The 16973-nt window shown below is 44.6% G+C and overlaps 1 protein-coding gene across 3 annotated transcripts in view; it reads left to right on the top strand.

The window, feature by feature from the left end:
• The window catches only part of SEMA6A (semaphorin 6A), a 125002-nt gene that overhangs the window by 86259 nt on the left and 21770 nt on the right, over positions 1–16973 (top strand). For 2 of the 3 annotated variants that reach the window (XM_032842255.1, XM_032842254.1), the window contains exons 11-17: positions 1467–1598; positions 3740–3895; positions 5320–5496; positions 5834–5974; positions 6061–6141; positions 9212–9270; positions 11550–11570. In XM_032842255.1, the coding sequence (XP_032698146.1) occupies positions 1467–1598; positions 3740–3895; positions 5320–5496; positions 5834–5974; positions 6061–6141; positions 9212–9270; positions 11550–11570 (767 nt within the window). Of the gene's footprint in view, positions 1–1466; positions 1599–3739; positions 3896–5319; positions 5497–5833; positions 5975–6060; positions 6142–9211; positions 9271–11549; positions 11571–11707; positions 11759–16973 lie in introns of all 3 variants that reach the window. The other variant, XM_032842253.1, reaches the window with a different exon arrangement.

Genomic DNA, 16973 nt, shown 5'->3' with positions numbered 1-16973 from the left:
AGCTGAGAGCTGCTGTCCTTTATTGAGCATTTGCTGCTGGAGATTAGGGATTCCGTAAATACACGCTAAAGGAACAGAGGTGGGAAGAAAGGATGAATGAAGGAAAGATGAACAGAAGGTGGGAGGAGTAAAGGAAGGAAGACGAAAGGATTTCACAAGTGATTCTAACCGTGGCAAGATTATGGAACTCTAGGGTAACTTTAGTTATTATGAGATGCCTCAGAAAATTCTTCAGTAGCTATCCTATTCACCATAATATTTACATTATGTATCCCTGTTACTGTTAGAAAAGGGAGATGTGAAAAGACTTTCACAAAATTAAGTAAGTAATGCTAGGGTTCTAAGATTCCAAAACCAAAGGGATAGCTGTCTTATCTATCCAAGTCTGTACACAATGTATATATAGTCCACATGTTTGAAAATTCATCCTGCCACTTCGTTTTAAACAAGCTTTCTAATCCTCTCCCTAATTCTTGCTTTATTAGTAATACCTCAATAACTGTGTTATGAAATTAAAGATGGCAGAAAATTCCCCTAATCACTTAGGAAGTAATTTCCATATCCTTTCAATATTTGCAAAGTCAAGACTAAACCGGTCTCTCTATCCTGGACAGCGCAATCACCGTGCACAGCACCTGTGTCTTTGGCCCGGGTACTCCCGCCCATGCCTTGGTCACTACCTCAAAGTCCGGTGAACGCTCTCGGCCAGCTGGTGCCAGCCATTTATTTGATCAAAATCAAGGAATGACCATAGTTAGAGACAAACAGGGGTTCAAATGAATGAATAATTCATGCCTTCTCCCTGCTGATTAAAAACCCCCCAGTCCTTCCATGAGTACCAGAAAAGGATGTAATTACAGGTAGAAATTACCACCATTATTATTATTTAGCACGTAATAGGGCACTTTATTTGCAAAACGTTGGTGCTTTAGAGGCTTAAGCTGCTTTGTCTGATGCAAATAAACAGGAAGTAAAACTTGAAATGGGCAGTGGGCAAACAGAAAATAAGCGTGCTTTCCCCACACATACATTCCCCCTCCTGGGGTCTCTGGCTGGAATAAACCGAACACAAAAAAGCAATGAGTGGACAATGGAGACACTTTTACTTCAAATGTACCCCAATATTAGAGATGTAAAATGTTTTCCAAAGACTTTAAGATTAGTGAGTGAAAATTCAGGGAATTTCTGAACTACCAGTTATGAACAAATGCAGTTCCAAAGTTAATAACCAAAGGAAGAGGTTTTTTTCCTATGAGTTTGCCGGTAAGCAGTCTTTTCTTTAAAGCCACCCATGCAAACATGATTCAGGGAAACGTTCCCTGTGTATACCAGCGTTCCTTACAGTATTGGGATGCAGACTTGAAATTTCCAATGCCCGTAACAGGAGAAGTGCTTTGGAGTCTGTTTTCCAAGCTGCATGCCTAACAGTTGTGAGAGTAACGCAGCATGAAATGCTTCTGTTACAGCATCCCGGGGTCTGCAGTGTGTGCCTACGACATGCTCGACATTGCCAATGTTTTCACGGGGAGGTTCAAAGAGCAGAAGTCTCCAGATTCCACTTGGACACCAGTTCCTGATGAACGAGTACCCAAGCCCAGGTATGTGTAAATATTTCTGTGGAGATTCCAAACAGCGAAAAATGGGCACCTTGGTCCTCTGACAATGAATGTCTTAGAGAACCGCATACCAGTACCTTCCATGGGGCCCAAGATATAAATGCTAGAACAACAGAAAGATCTAGAAGGCCATTTGCCTTCATCCCCTTAACCTAAACTCAGCATTACCTCTAGCTGTATTCAAAACAACAAGGCTTAAGTCTTCTACTTAACCTCTATCCCAGTGGCTTATCCAGTGTAATCCATCCCGTCCAGCCCTGCTGGTGTATGGTTAGGAAACGGGAGTCCCAGAGAGGCAGAATGTGTCTTGTGCAAGTGGAGTAGGTTACTTCCACCACTCCACCCTGCTTCCCCATCCTTATACAGAGACCCATGTCCTCACACCCTTATCAAATGTAAAATATACATGGTGATCCCTGGATTCTGTAACCAGGCTGGATCAGAGCTGCATCCAGGACTCCGGGGCAAGGGCAGGTAGAGACCAGTGGGTACAGTGGACCATCGTGTTTGCTCTGCTCTACCAGGTTCTAGTCTGTTATGGATCCAGACACATTCCACATCCCTCCACCAAAATGTAGAGCCCCAGAATCACTTTCATGGGGAACCTGCTGTCCCAGGACAATGCAGAGACCTCTTGGTCCTGTGTAACCTCTGCGAAATCTTCGCATGGAGTCAGCTAATTCGTTCTCTCTCAGAGGGACAGGATGAAACTCTGCCCCGCCCCCATGCCTGCCCTCCCCATGGAGCACGTGCTGCACACTTCCATTAGAACACAGGCTATCTAAGGTCTGTAGAAACGTGTGTGTCCAGCTTTCTCCACTGAATTTTTGAGCTTCTGCAGAAAAGCCCAGTATCTTCCTTTTTTTGGTTTCCAACACTCTCCTCCAGCCACCAGTCCCCCCACACAGGGCAGGCCAGTCCATTCAACTGAACTGACTTAGGTAATGTTACCCACCCCACCCCCCCCAACCACAGGAAGCCCTCTGTGGTTCATCGGTCCTCATCACCTGAATTATATGCCGTGTGAATTCACTGCTACTCACGGAGAGCAGACCGGGTACAAAAGGCACACTGTGGCTGGCTCAGAGAGATCCCCGAAAAGTCACTGCCTGGGAACTCTAGCTACTTTGCAGATAGGCAGGAAGGGGAGCTAGGCTCCAGGAGTGAGATTCCAGGGAATACTCACAGACTGTGCTCCCCTTGATGTGTGAAGACGGTGACGGCCAGCTATCGCCAGGACACAAACTGTGATTTTCAGTGACAATGGGTTTCTCCCCATCCTTCCACGGGCCTCCTTGTGCCTCTGGCCGACATCAAGATGCTTTCACAGGACTGGCTGGGTTAGTGCCGTAAAACGGTGCGTAGATGAGGCTGGATCATGCCAGGGCTATCAGGGTCCAGTGTACTCTCCTGAACCAGCAGGCAGAGACAGGGTGTGGACAGGACTGGGGTCGGGTTTCCCTGACCTGACTTTACTAGGCTGTCCCTGGACTCCTGAAACCACGGTACTGCTTGTAGAGATGACTTTCTGCTGTCACTGTTCAGAAATAAAGAAATGACCTTTCAGGAGAGAATCTTCAGTGTAACTGGTTTTTCATACCTGCCCAAATCAATCAAAACACTAAAGACAAACCCTGCACATTCTCAGAGCCCCAGGTAAGGAGAGCCGGTTACAGTGAGTGTTGCTGGGCTCTACGCTGGCTGGCCGCTCTGTGAGCACCTCTGTCTTCTACGTCGTGCAGAAGTCAGCTGCCTTCTCTCCTCTGGTAGAGCAAATATGCCTCAAGGGCATCCAGCAGGGTTTTAGGACGGGCAGCGGAGCTCCTGCCATGTGGGCAAAGCACACACCTCCCCCCTTGACTGAAGCTCCATCACTGTCTGGGAGGTTGGTCTGGGCTTCTGGGGGGAAGCCAGGCTGCCCTGGCTGCAACTTTGCTGTGGAATGAGGCAGCCAGGAGAGAAGCTAAGCCTATTTTGTTTGGTGGCATCCTGCACCATTCAACTTCCCCTTCTCAGCCTACAGCATACTCTCCCTCATGCCAGATGCTTAGGGAAGCAGTCCGTTCAAAGAATTTGCCATAAGGCATTTAAAAAAAAAGCTCCCTCCCTTTGTTTCTTTCCAGGCCAGGTTGCTGCGCTGGCTCATCATCCTTAGAAAAATACACAACCTCCAATGAGTTTCCCGATGATACCCTGAACTTCATCAAAACCCACCCCCTCATGGATGAGGCCGTGCCTTCTGTCATCAACAGGCCGTGGTTCCTGAGGACGATGGTCAGGTGGGTGTCAAGCAGATCACACCCTAAGCGGGCTATTCTTTCCTCCATCTCATGCTCACAGAACCTGCCAGTACATCATGATTTGAAATGCCACAAACATCTTCTGTTATCCATGGTGTTGCTTCAGCTAGGAAATGCTGGCCGGCTGGGGGTCTGCCACCAAACCCCCATCACCACATCCCCAGTGGGAAGAGTTCTGGTATCTCCAGGCTAAGAGGACCCGTGCCAGCAATTAAAGGGAACAAAGATACCTCCTTCCGGGTGAGAACCTCCTGGGCAAAAGCAGAGAAGCAGTGAAGGAGAGCCAGTCGATGGATGTGGATATGTGTGTGGTTGGATATGGTTGCAAAACATGATCCAGATCCCATCCAAGTCCTGTCCCCAGCTTGTTAGCTGTCAGACAGACCGGGGATGAACAGCACTTGCGCAAGGACACTAGAGTGAGGAAGTCACACTGTACCATTTGTAATCTGAAGGGGTGGCCAGAAGAGAAGGGACAGCTGATCAGAAGTTAGTGTTAGCGTTAAATACTCCTTCTTGTATCTCTTTATAGAGTTTTTTTCCAAACCGTTCCACAGGATTTCCCAAGTACCATCCTGTTGGCGGTAGCCAACAAACAAAATGTTACTCGTCTTTACCACCATTTTTTAAACGATGACTTTAGGGCAAGATGTTAAAGGACTCTAACGGCTCTTGCCCATAAACTGAAAACTATGGTGTAAAACTTGTAGGAGGGCCCGTGTTTTCTGGTTTCCGCCAACGTGCTTGGCACAAACAGGTATCCACCGAGTGGTCAATGGCTGAGAGATACCCGCGAAAGACGGTATCTGACAGGACTTATCGAAGGCCTGATGTCCTTCACCTACAGCTTCAGATGGACCCTGTTTTGCCTGCACGTCCTTGTCTTTATTTACAGTGCCATCGGCACACCACCTTCCCATCCCTCAGCGCGCTCTCAGCCCCACTATGTACACGTGGAAAGCTTTCCAATCCAACATTTTGTTGACAAGGCTTTGCACTTCAGAGGCAGAGTACAGGAAACTGATATCTGTTGCTTGCCTTTGCGGTGGTAAATGAAATGTTCAGTGAGTTTGGTTAGTATTTCTTCCCCTCTTCCTGGGAGACCTCAGCCTTTCCTTGCTGCTCATGGAAGAGATCATTGCTGAGCGGTTGCAGATGGCGATGCCTGTCTATTTGTTATGTGACTTGGCCTCCACACATACCTCCGTCCTCCCCTTGGAGCCATCCTAATGCGCCGCATGTGGAAATAAAGGACCAGAACAGCTTGAGAACATTATCTACATGCATATATTTTTCTTGGGGTTATTACTAGAAAGCTATGTCACAACTGTTTGAAGTGGAAAAGGGGATCCTTTAATGACAGACCGACAAGAGAGCTAAAAACCGTGATCCTGTCATTTTAGATACCGCCTGACCAAGATTGCAGTGGACACCGCTGCAGGCCCGTATCAGAATCACACTGTGGTTTTCCTGGGATCAGAGAAGGGAATCATCTTGAAGTTCTTGGCCAGGGTAGGAAACAGTGGTTTCCTAAATGACAGCCTTTTCCTGGAGGAGATGAGCGTTTATAACCCTGAAAAGTACGTAGAATCTCTGGCACTTTCTTAGTAATTATTGGTCATTATGATCCTTTTCATTCAGAGACTATGTGAGGACAGCATGTTTAGGTGACTTTTAATATTATTTGCAAAAAATACTTTAATTCATAAAAAGCATTGTTTTCTCGTTGCCAGTAACGTGTGTGTTTATATAAATACACACAAAGGGGAAGGGGACAACTTAAAGGATCTGCTTCACCTTCAGTGAGACCAGACTAAGACCCCATGGGCTGGGAGGCGGCGGGGGAGGGCATATCAGGAGAAAGAGAGAAGACTCCAGAGAGACTCTGACTGGCACCATCCTGCCTTGTGCCACCAGGTGCAGTTACGACGGAGTGGAGGACAAGAGGATCATGGGCATGCAGCTGGACAAAGCCAGCAGCTCTCTGTATGTTGCATTCTCCACCTGTGTGATAAAGCTTCCCCTTGGCCGGTGCGAACGACACGGGAAGTGTAAAAAGTAGGTATCTGGCCTCACTGACCATGAGAAGGTCCGCAGTGCTTAGAGAGCAGTGCCGGTAGCTCACGGTCCCACTCTTCCCGCAGAACCTGCATCGCCTCCAGAGACCCGTACTGCGGGTGGATAAAGGAAGGTGGTGCCTGCGCCCACCTGTCACCCAGCAGCAGGTAAGGAGCCTGAGCTTTGCAGGAGGGTAAGGCAGCCTTAGGCTGCCACGCATCCTAGACACACTGTCACCCCACTGCCACCCAGCCTTCTGTGCACAGACCTCATCAGTGGACTGCCACCCCCTCTCCTTCCTTTTCCCATTCACAGAACATGCCAGCATCACATGTGGCAGATTTCCAATTGATTCATCATCCGTCCTCAGACTCTTGAAAAACACAGGGAAAAGAAACACAGTGGGCTTCTAAGTATTCCCTGAAGAGAGGGACAAGAAGGTACACGCCTTGATCGCGGCAGCGTAGGAACAGTAGAGAAAAGGCGCAACAGGGTCCCGATGAGATTAGTGCTGTGGTCTGTCCGGCCACAGCCAAACTAACTCCTCTAATGGACTGTGCAGGGCTGAGAAGAGGTCACAGAGCATTTGTTCGGCGATGCATTGGTACAGCGAGTCCAGTAAGCCATTCCATGCCCTGAAGAACAGCTGACCCTATTACTCGTTAGGGAGTCAATCAGTTCTTGGCAGTTGTCCAGCAGATCAGCTACATCAGGCCAGTGTATCATGCCTGTGATTTTGGTGCATAAAATTGTTACCCTGGCTTTAAATGCTTAGACGGCATTAGTTAGAAGGTTTTGTTTTGTTTTCTCTGTCTTTACTTTGGTGGATATGAAATCCAATGCCCGTCCTTGACAAGTTAGGGCAACTCAAGGAAGGTGCCATATGGCAGCACAGTTCCATCTGAACCATTCCTTCAATGTCCCCAGATCCTAGAGGGCAAAGAACCATCTTGGCATCACTCTGAGCCTCCTCTCCCATTTTAGAATAGCTGGAGAGGCAGGAGAGTGGATCTGATGACCACCACACACTAACTTGAGGGAAAGTATTCCCACAAACATAACTCAGGACAGTTGTCAAGTCTGACCTGGAAATCTGCCTCGTGATTCATGATTAGATCACTTCACAAGTAGCAATGCTGACATACTAGCGTTAGAGATTTGTATCTTTTCCTGGGAACGCTTGAGGTGAAGGAGTAAAGATTACAAATTACGGGAGGGAAGCTAAGAAATGACCTATCTCCTTTCTATATTCAAGGTGTGACCTGAGGTGGTAAGACTGATTTTTAAAAATCATTTTTAGGTAGGGCCTCCTGGGTGGCTCAGTAGGTTAAGCTAAGGTCATGATCCTAGGGTCCAGAGATCAAGCCCCACACTGGGCTCCTTGCTCAGTGGGAAGTCTGCTTCTCCCTCTCCCTCGCCCCCTGCCCCCTGCTTGTGTGCAGTCACTCTCTCTAATAAATAAATAAAATCTTAAAAAGAAAGTAACTTTTACGTCAACATCTGAACTCCAAAATTGTTCCCTTAAGGATCTACATCTATATCTCATTGCTCAAAACATGTGGAACTCCCTTTAGAAAACGGCCTTCAGAGCCTGATGAATCCTGGCTTCCGATACCTCTGAAAATCTTTATCTTTGGAATACAAATTTGATTTTTAACAGAGAAAAACACTGGAAAGCAAACACAGTGAATGATTCGATCAAGGCTGTGACTTTCCAGATGGTTTTCCTAGACGGTCCATAAAATAAACTCTAAAGGCAGTTGCAAAACAGAGTGTCAACAATGTTGTGAGGAGGAGCACAGAGCGTCTCCTCAAAGAGGACAGTACTCCTCTGATTGAGTCCAGCGTGCTTCTTTCAAAAATCAAAATAGAGATGCTAAGACTGGTCTTGTTATATACCTTGTGCAGCCCATGGTAACCAAAGGGGTTTGAAAGAAGAGTGAGCTTGTGGGCGAGTAGGAGGGTAATAAGGCAAGGTTCTCAAGGTCACAGGGTTGCCGGGTCTCTGGGGGTCTCGGCACAATGTACCACCACACCCCTCGAGGGTGCTACAGGCCCCCGGCCCTTTGTTCTTTGGAACACACTGTCACACAGGTCATTTCTAGGCAGAGAAACAGATCAAGGTCTAGGAAGGCAGTACTGGGGTCAAGGAAAAGGAGAGAGAAAGAGACCTTTACTTTTTCTTTTCTTTTCTTTTTTTTTTTTTAGGCACATATTTTTCTTTTTCTTTTTTTTTTTTTTTAATTTATAGACTTCTATATCACTTATAAAGAGTTATGTTAACATTTTAGGGGCCCCTGGGTGGCTCAGTGGGTTAAAGCCTCTGCCTTCGGCTCAGGTCATGGTCTCAGGATCCTGGGATGGAGCCCTGCATCGGGCTCTCAGCTCAGCAGGGAGCCTGCTTCCCTTCCTCTCTCTGCCTGCCTCTCTGCCTCCTTGTGATCTCTGTCAAATAAATAAATAAAATCTTAAAAAAAAAAAAAACCGGGGGTTAATAAGGGGTACCTGGGTGGCTCAATGGGTTAAGCCTCTGCCTTTGGCTCAGGTCATGGTCTCTCAAGCCCCACATCGGGTTCTCTGCTCAGCAGGGACATGCTTCCTTCCCCCTCTTTCTCTGCCTGCCTCTCTGCCTAGTTGTGATCATTCTCTCTATTAAATAAATGAATAAAAATCTTTAAAAATATTTTTAAAAAGAGTTATGGGCAGCCTGGGTGGCTCAGTGGGTTAAGCCTCTGCCTTCAGCTTAGGTCATGATCTCAGGGTCCTGGGATCAAGTCCCGCATCGGGCTTTCTGCTAGGCAGGGGGCCTGCTTCCTCCTCCCTCTCTCTCTCTCTCTCTCCCTGCTTGCCTCTCTGCCTACTTGTGATCTCTGTCAAATAAATAAAATCTTAAAAAAAAAAAGAGTTATGTTAAGATTTAAACTTTTTTAATGTTTAAGAAATGCTCAAAGAATCCATAAAAGAAGGACATAAATAGTCCACCAACTAATTAGCTCCCTGAATACTATCAGAATTAGTGGCTTAAACCCTGCCTTCTCTTTGGAGAGTCCCATAAAGACTTGTTTTCCATAAACTTCAGAGACAGATTTTCCAGCTGTTATCTATTTCTTTTTTTGCACCTACCATTCAGTTTATCAAACCATGTTCATTTCTGGAGTGAAACTTCAGACTCATTCCAGAGTAAGGACATGCATTATTGAATTTGTTTCCTTCTTCTCCCTGTTCTTCTTTTTAAAGACTGACTTTTGAACAGGACATAGAACGTGGCAGCACAGAGGGCCTGGGAGACTGTCACAGTAAGTACTGCTTTTTATCCATGCTCATCTTTGTGCAAAGATCCTTTGCTCGGATGGCCCAGAAACATGACCCCATATGTGGGGCTGGGTGTGGATGGCCCCAAACCAGGCAGAAGTAACAGGAATCATCTTCTAAATATCAGAGAGAGAAAACAGTGTGTTGGAAAGCCAGTGTGTCAGTGCTGTTGCTGTCAAGTGCCAGCACCTGTTTCCTTGTTATAACACTGTGGAACCAATTCATTCCAGAGGATATTAATTATAGCCAACCAATAAGTCAAATCAGCATTTCCATTAAAAAACTGGTTTTGTTGTTTTAAAAAATGTCTTATTACACCATAATTTTTAGCCAAATAATAAAAAGACTGATCGCTGTACTCTAGCTTTTTTTTTTTATTCTAGCTTTTTAATTGAATGGAGTGTTGTGTTCTTGAACATATCGCCTAATAAAAAAACTTTTTTTATTGATGTCTGTTACCACTCACAGTAGAAGAAGATTTCAGAAAGAACCCACTAGGTGCAAGATGACTCAAAATAACCTTTTTTTATAGGAATTAATCCATTATGCTTACCTCGGAGTTCATCTCAAAAGTTATTAAGCTGTAACACTTTAGCTGGAACTTCATATAAAAGATCCTGGTCAAAAGTCTCCCCAGTTGTCCTATGACCTGATTAACGTGGGTATTCTCCTGAAAAGGTTTATTAATGCTGATTTAGAGAACAACGCCACTTTCTTGGAAAATAGTTAGTTTACAGTGTTTTACATGTTATAGATGATGAATTCCAGAAAGCTTATTCATTCAAAATGGCACCCAAAAAATAGCTCCTGAGGGAATTAAACTCCCGAGAGAATTAAATTCCTGAGGGAATTAAAATCAGGTATACTCTGATACCTGATTCCATAATGAAAATCACGGATCCAACCCTCAATCCTTGAACTCGCAGACTCTGAGGTACCACTCAAATTTCTACCTTACCTTTTTTTGGAGATCAACAATAATCCAATAAAGAGGACTACAGGCAGCCTTATCTCCCAAATTCTTTGCTGTATTATTTCATTTGCAAATATTACATATTGGCCAAAGCTTCTTATTAGGTCTTCAAACACAAAACTTAGGGAAAGAAATCTACCTAGGAGACAGTGTCCTCACCAAAACATTATTTGTGTGCCGTGAAACGGCTTGATGTTTGATCAGTGGATCTTAAATCATATTAATCGTGTTGGAGCCTTATGGCTCCATTTTCAGGGAAACAAGTTCTGGTTTGTGTGTGGGTCTGTGTGAGCAAACTTAATTAGCTGACTTCAGTGAATAATTTTCTTCCTATTTTTATGATCTGGTGGTATGGGCATCTGTAGAAAACAGGAGTGTCGACTGGGACTGAATGAATGGATGAAAGTTGTGAAAATGGCTGTTACCATCTCTGTCACGTGTCCACATGACCTGTGTGTTCTGGGGCAAAGGAACCAAAGGAAACCTCTGTATCTAACACAGGGGAGCCCTTCAGGTCCCCAGCCCATGATTTACTCTTCAATCTCTGTGTTATGGTGTGCTCCCTAACCGTGAACTCCAGTCCCAGCAAGGCACTCGGGGGGGCCCACTCAGGGCAGGAAGTACAGCGCTCCCCGCCCCCCGCCCCGCTGCCTTTCCTGGTGGCTTCTCTGCTCTCTGCTCCTGCTGGGGCATGACCTACTTCTGTTACAGACCTGTTCACATACAGGCATTCAGGGTTTAGATAACTGGTGCACAGTGACTCCTGAACAGGATTTTAAGAGGAAATGAGGAAATCCTGAAGTCAGTGTCAGAGGCTGAACTCAGAGCAAGCTGAATGAACCAGCAATGTGACTCAGACACACAGCGTGCACACACCTGTGTGGCTGAGATGATGACACGAGGGAGAACATAAAGACAAGAGCGTTTCTACTAAGTGTGGTCCAGGTGTCACTTCTTTTGCCCACATACACGTCCCTCTCTATAGAGTAAGGCCTCAAATCCCAGAATCACAAACACTCGCAGTTCCCATTCCGTCTACTAACTCTTGCATTTGAGTCTTGACAAAAAAGGGCAGTGACTTTGAGGAAACTCACTCGGGGAGAGATGGGAATGTGTGAAATTGGACCCAATATAAAGCGTCTTGTATTACACGCAGAAATTAAAAAGCACTTAGTACTGGGGACCATTTGTAAGCATAATTCTCTATTAGCTCATTCCTGCTTATTATGTAAGTCACGCTAAGCAGAGTGTTAAACATTAAGTAACCTTCTCCTCCCTTTTGTCTTCCAGATTCCTTCGTGGCCCTGAATGGTAAGAAAGATATTACTCATCATTTAATATCGATGGAAATCTATGTGGGAAATCCTGTTTCACTAATCCTCTTGAGTATTTTCAAATCTTGGGTTTCTTTTTTAATTAATTTTTTTACCCTCATTATTTTTTTATAGACATTTCAACTCCTCTTCCAGATCATGAAATGTCTTACAACACAGTATATGGTCAGTTTACGGAATTTTTTTGGTTTTTTTTTTTTTTTTTTTTTGGTAATTCCAAGCCACTTATCATGTCATAGCTTATAGTTTTCATTCCTAAACATCATGGACCAGATTCTTCGTTACTGCAGGGCCCCAATTCACTAAAATTATTTCTCCATCTCATGATGCTTCAAAAATCACTGCCTGTGAGAGACAATTGACATATGAGACTGGCTCCTACATTTTTAATCCACAGAACACGAAATTCTCCAACCTCAGGGAATTCGGTGAATATATTTAATGAGTTCTTGAGGGAGAAGAAATTGCTTTTGGATATAAGTATATCCAAGATAAAAGAATAGTGCGTGTAAGTAATAGGCCATAGCTCTCAACTGGCAGAGTACCATTCCCGAAAATGCTGACTTTCACGGCGCTGCCCTCCGCAGGGGGGAAGAAAATGTGTACATCATGCAGAGACCAGTTCTTAGGAGGCAAACCTTTCCAATATCACACGAAAATTAGCCATCGAAATTTAAGTTCCCAAAGAGTATGAGCATGTAGACGTATTTTCAGTGAGAGTTCTTCCAAATGTATACAAGGAAGACTGACGCAGGGGAAACGATGTGCAAACAGGATTTACCCCATTGTTCCTGCTCTGAAATACACAGACACTATATTAAACAAAGCCATGAAGTCCATAAACAGAATATTCCAAGCCCTTTATAAGAAAAACTGAAATGGAACTGAAGTGTTCCACTGCTATTTCTCAGAGTTCCCCCAAACGTTTATAGGATAAACTATTCATGTGTTTTTTAAATATGGAAAACACATGTGATGGAAGACTGAAGCTTTGCATGATAACGGGGACGAAGAGTTTCACTGGTGCACAAACGCTGTAGAGCTTTCGTGTTAAAAATATGTTAACAGTAACAATTCCAGGACAGGCTTTAAATGTAGAGGCAGGGAATAAAGGAAGGGGGAAAAAGGAAAGAAAAGTAAGGCAGGTTTAGGATTCAGAGAAATAGTTCAAGATGGCTGCAAATGTGTTTAACAGCTCTATGTAATAAACTCTTACTCCCTGTGTCTAATTAGCGTAATTAAAAAGCCTCTTTGGAAGGCCTAAAGCCTGTGCACTCCTAAGTGAGCTGTGCTAATATGGGAAACAATGCCTGGTTCCCCTGTGAAGGGGGGCCATGAGAGCAGATGAGCCCACAGAATTCATCCACCTTTAGTCGTATCTGTGACTCAAGCCAGAATGCTGAACACCAACAATGAACAAAAATTTCTCGGGAGGCAGATGTCGTCTAGCTTAGCTCACCTTCAGAAGGAGAACCCACTGAGCATCTGTTATCCCCCACTATCATGCTTTGCAATCATTTCCTAGAATTGAATAATCTTTACCAGGTACTGAGGAATTCAGGTCTTAAATCTAATTGAACCAGCAACCTCCCCAGCATTCATCAATTGGACGGAGACCACTTTTAACTCCCAGGTAATTTCTCACACAGAAAGAGTAATTAGACGATGGGACACTTTCTATGAACAAAAAGTCCAAGCTATGGATCTCTAGTTCCTTTACAAAGGGAAAGGAACATTTTAATTCCTCCATATTAACATCTTAAGGGATGATGCCTGTTCACGCTCAGCTCTTGATCAGTGGCTTCTGTGATGAAACTAAAGAAGAGTTGGAATTTTCCTTTCAACTAATGATCCTGTCCATTTTAAGCTACATCTGTCCAGCGTCAAGTGGCTAGATGACTGACTGACCACCAAAATAAGAACTGGTCCAGACAGTACTTAAAAAAAACACAGGAGACTTTCTTTTCACAAACTATTCTAAGAGATGCTTGTTTTGGAGTTAAAAAAGCTAGAACAGATTTAATTAATTCACTCAAATATGTGTTGAATGCCCACCATGGTGTCAGGCGCTGGACTAGGCACTGTATTTCTACCATCAAAGACCAAATTGCTATTTGTATGAGCACAGACACAGACTAAGAAGCCAACCACAAAGTCTAAAATGCACCCACTGTTTCTAGCTGTGTCCTTTGCACATCCCCCCTAAAATGTTCAGTGGCTGAGCTGAGGCTCTAAGAGCCATGAGACCTGCCTGACTCAAAAAAGGAATCATTGCGATAAGTCTTGCAATCTCTCTGCTTGGCAAAAATTCTGTGCAACAGCAGTCACACTGCAAGAACCTCTTTTTAGTGAATTGGACCCTGTTTTCCTTCTCTCTCCCTTTCTTGTATTGATTTAGTATCTCTTGTTTTGTGTCTAATTGGCTACAGTCATTGTTAATAGATAACAGTGGTTTGAAGGATCTCTAACCTCTGGAGTCACAAAGACTTGTAGATATAGAGAAACAATATGATGCATATTAAAATTAACTCCTAAAATATATTCCTTTGCATATGATAATAATAATATATCAGGGGTGCCTGGCCGGCTCAGTCAGTGGAGTATGCAACTCTTAATCTCAGGGCCGTGAGTTCAAGTCCCACGTTGGATGGAGAGATTACAAAAAAAAAAAAAAAAAAAAGGATCTTAAGCTCCACTGATTAAAATATGACCCTTCTTAATGGATTAACAAGACAAAACCATAGGCTCCAAATCTACTGACCTGTAACACCGGAACTACAAATAAATGCCTATTTGCGTAGCATTATTTTGGTTACAGAGTCTCAGGGAATATACAAAAATGATACAGCCTGTAGAATCAGATTTTAAGAAAGAATGTAAGTGATTTCCTTTTAACATTTTAAGCTTGGAGAAGTAGTAATAACACACCTCTCTGATTTCAAACGAAGGACTGCTGTTTAACTGTGCTCTTACAAGGCGGTTCTAAAATTTTTGAGAATCAGGCATTGCTTTCTCCAACTGTCTGGCTCACTAGTGACACGTGTTGCCTATCTCAAGCCTAAGTTTAAAAGAATACAAACCTCAGGCTGCTCAATTTTTTTCTTTAATCTTGAGTACATCAGATGCACGGTTTCTCTAGATTTACATATAGAAAATGGGGATGCGGTGGGTATTAGACTAACACTTCAGCAATAGGAAGGAGCTGATTTCTCACATTTGTGTAAAGCATTTTTCTACCTAACTACCATCTGGTCCACATTAATTTCCTCTCATAGCCATAGCTTTCCATTACCAATGAGTTTTCCATGTATCTGCAGCATATGGTTCAGGAAATCTTTCAACAGAGAATGTGTCCCTTAGGCATATATTTCCCCTAGATTACCGTATTAAGAAATGTTCTCCCTAAACCATACTTATGGCATTACCATAAAATTGCCCCTTGAACACAGTTAAATTGAAAGTACTCAAAATGCGTATCAATTCAGGTAAAAGAAATTCCTGCTACTTGGAGAAAAGGGTTTTGTCGTCGTCCCCCCCCACACCCCCTCCATTCTAACTCCCTACAAAGCGATTTCTAATGGTTTGCCTAGGCTGGGTGCTGAATTCTCTCTTGGGATGACCATGTATCGCCTAAGAGCGGTGTAGAATTCAGGAGTAGAAAACAAGAGGCTCTGTTTCAGACCGCAATATAAGCAAAAAAGAAGTCAGAAAATCTGCATTTACAAGTTTGGCTTAATTTCACTACTCCTGTCGTCTTATCGGTATTAAGAGATGCGCTGTGAAACCCAGAAATAAAAAAAGAGAAAGTCTAGAGGCAACCATCCTTGAGTTGCAAATGAACATGTTCCTAACAGCTGGATAGAAACCAGACTCTGTGCACCAAAGCCAGTGTTGGAAGCTGCGTGGAGGCGAACAAAATTTACGCAGGAAGAGGTTTCTTAAATGTTGTGCACGTGCTGTGGTGGCATTTGGGAGCGGCGTTTCTGCAGAAATCAGTAGAGTGTGGGTGGGCCACTTGGCTTCTTTGCTTTTCCCTCAGTCTTTTTTACGTACGTTGTCTGTTACGTGCAGTACTGGAGTCTCCTGGAAACCCAACTTATTATAATAAGTGTCATAAAGAAGAATGCAGTGCACTGATCACTGTCATCTTCCTTCCTGGTCACCAGTATTTTATTTGTCACATACGTGGTGATCACAGCCCAAGGCGGGAGCCACCTGTGACTCTCCTCCTTTCTGCCAGAGCCACTGACTCCACATTCACAGTATTTGCCTGGATGGTCTTTCAAACACCATGCAAGAGGAGGTTGCCATAGCGAAGATGGTTTAATGAGCCAAAGACTCGAGTCGAAAATCATGGAGAGGTTAAAATTTATTTCTCCCAGAGAGAACAGGTAGTGGGGCTTCCTTTAAATCACTGTGGCAGTTTACATCAAAGCACCTGGTGCGACCTGTATTTAACCTTGTGGGATGGTGGCAGGAAAGCTTAGGAATGTGTTCACAGAAGTATCCAGAGTTTCTGCCCTAACTCCCAACCTGGCCATGCTTTTCCTGACATCATCCTCTGGTAGCCTCTGGATGTCAAAAAGCTGTCCCTTTCTAATCTAAAGCATGTCAGTCAGTGCGGCCTCAAGAACGGCCTCTCCCAAGCCAGAGTCAGGAGGCCATGCAGCTGACTTGGCTGGAACAAGACACAGAGGGCAGAGCCATGGCAACACCGGGCAGCAGAGGATATCATTCCAGGGAAGCGGTGGTGAGAGCAGGTCCCTTTAGAAAGCCGTCACTTCCCTTAGAAATGGGGAACCCGGGGCGCCTGGGTGGCTCAGTGGGTTAAAGCCTCTGCTTTCGGCTCAGGTCATGATCTCAGGGTCCTGGGATCGAGCCCCGCATCGGGCTTTCTGCTCAGCGGGAAGCCTGCTTCCTCCTCTCTCTGCCTACTTGTGATTTCTCTCTGTCAAATAAATAAATAAAATCTTTAAAAAAAAAAAAAAATGGGGAACCCGTGAAGCTGAGTTGAAGCTGAACGCAAGACACACCCTCCAGGAGAGAGGCTCAGGGAGAAGGGCTTGGGACCAAAGAGTTGTTCCTAACAGGCGAGAGGCTCCTCTACTACCATCCACCCCATTAGTCACAGAGGGTGTCCCCCAGAGCGGACACATGCTGCCTTTAGTGGTGCTACACGAACATCAGAGAAGGCCACCGGTCCTTCTTGAGCACGTGCTGTGTGTCAGACACTGCTGGGTACTTTCCCCACGGTGTCACCTTATCCTCCCCGTGTGAGGAGGATAAGGTGTCATCATCCCCATTTTGTGCACAAGGAAAATCAAGGCCCAGAGAGATTAAGTGAATCTCCGAGGCTCACCGAGCAAGCAGCAGAGATGGG

Source organism: Lontra canadensis, unplaced genomic scaffold, assembly GCF_010015895.1.
Source record: "Lontra canadensis isolate GAN:19392208 unplaced genomic scaffold, GSC_riverotter_1.0 scaffold126, whole genome shotgun sequence".
In the NCBI taxonomy this organism is placed as follows: domain Eukaryota; kingdom Metazoa; phylum Chordata; class Mammalia; order Carnivora; family Mustelidae; genus Lontra; species Lontra canadensis.
The sequence above is the reverse complement of the archived record's forward strand: the minus strand, read 5'-3'. Positions and strand labels throughout refer to the sequence as shown.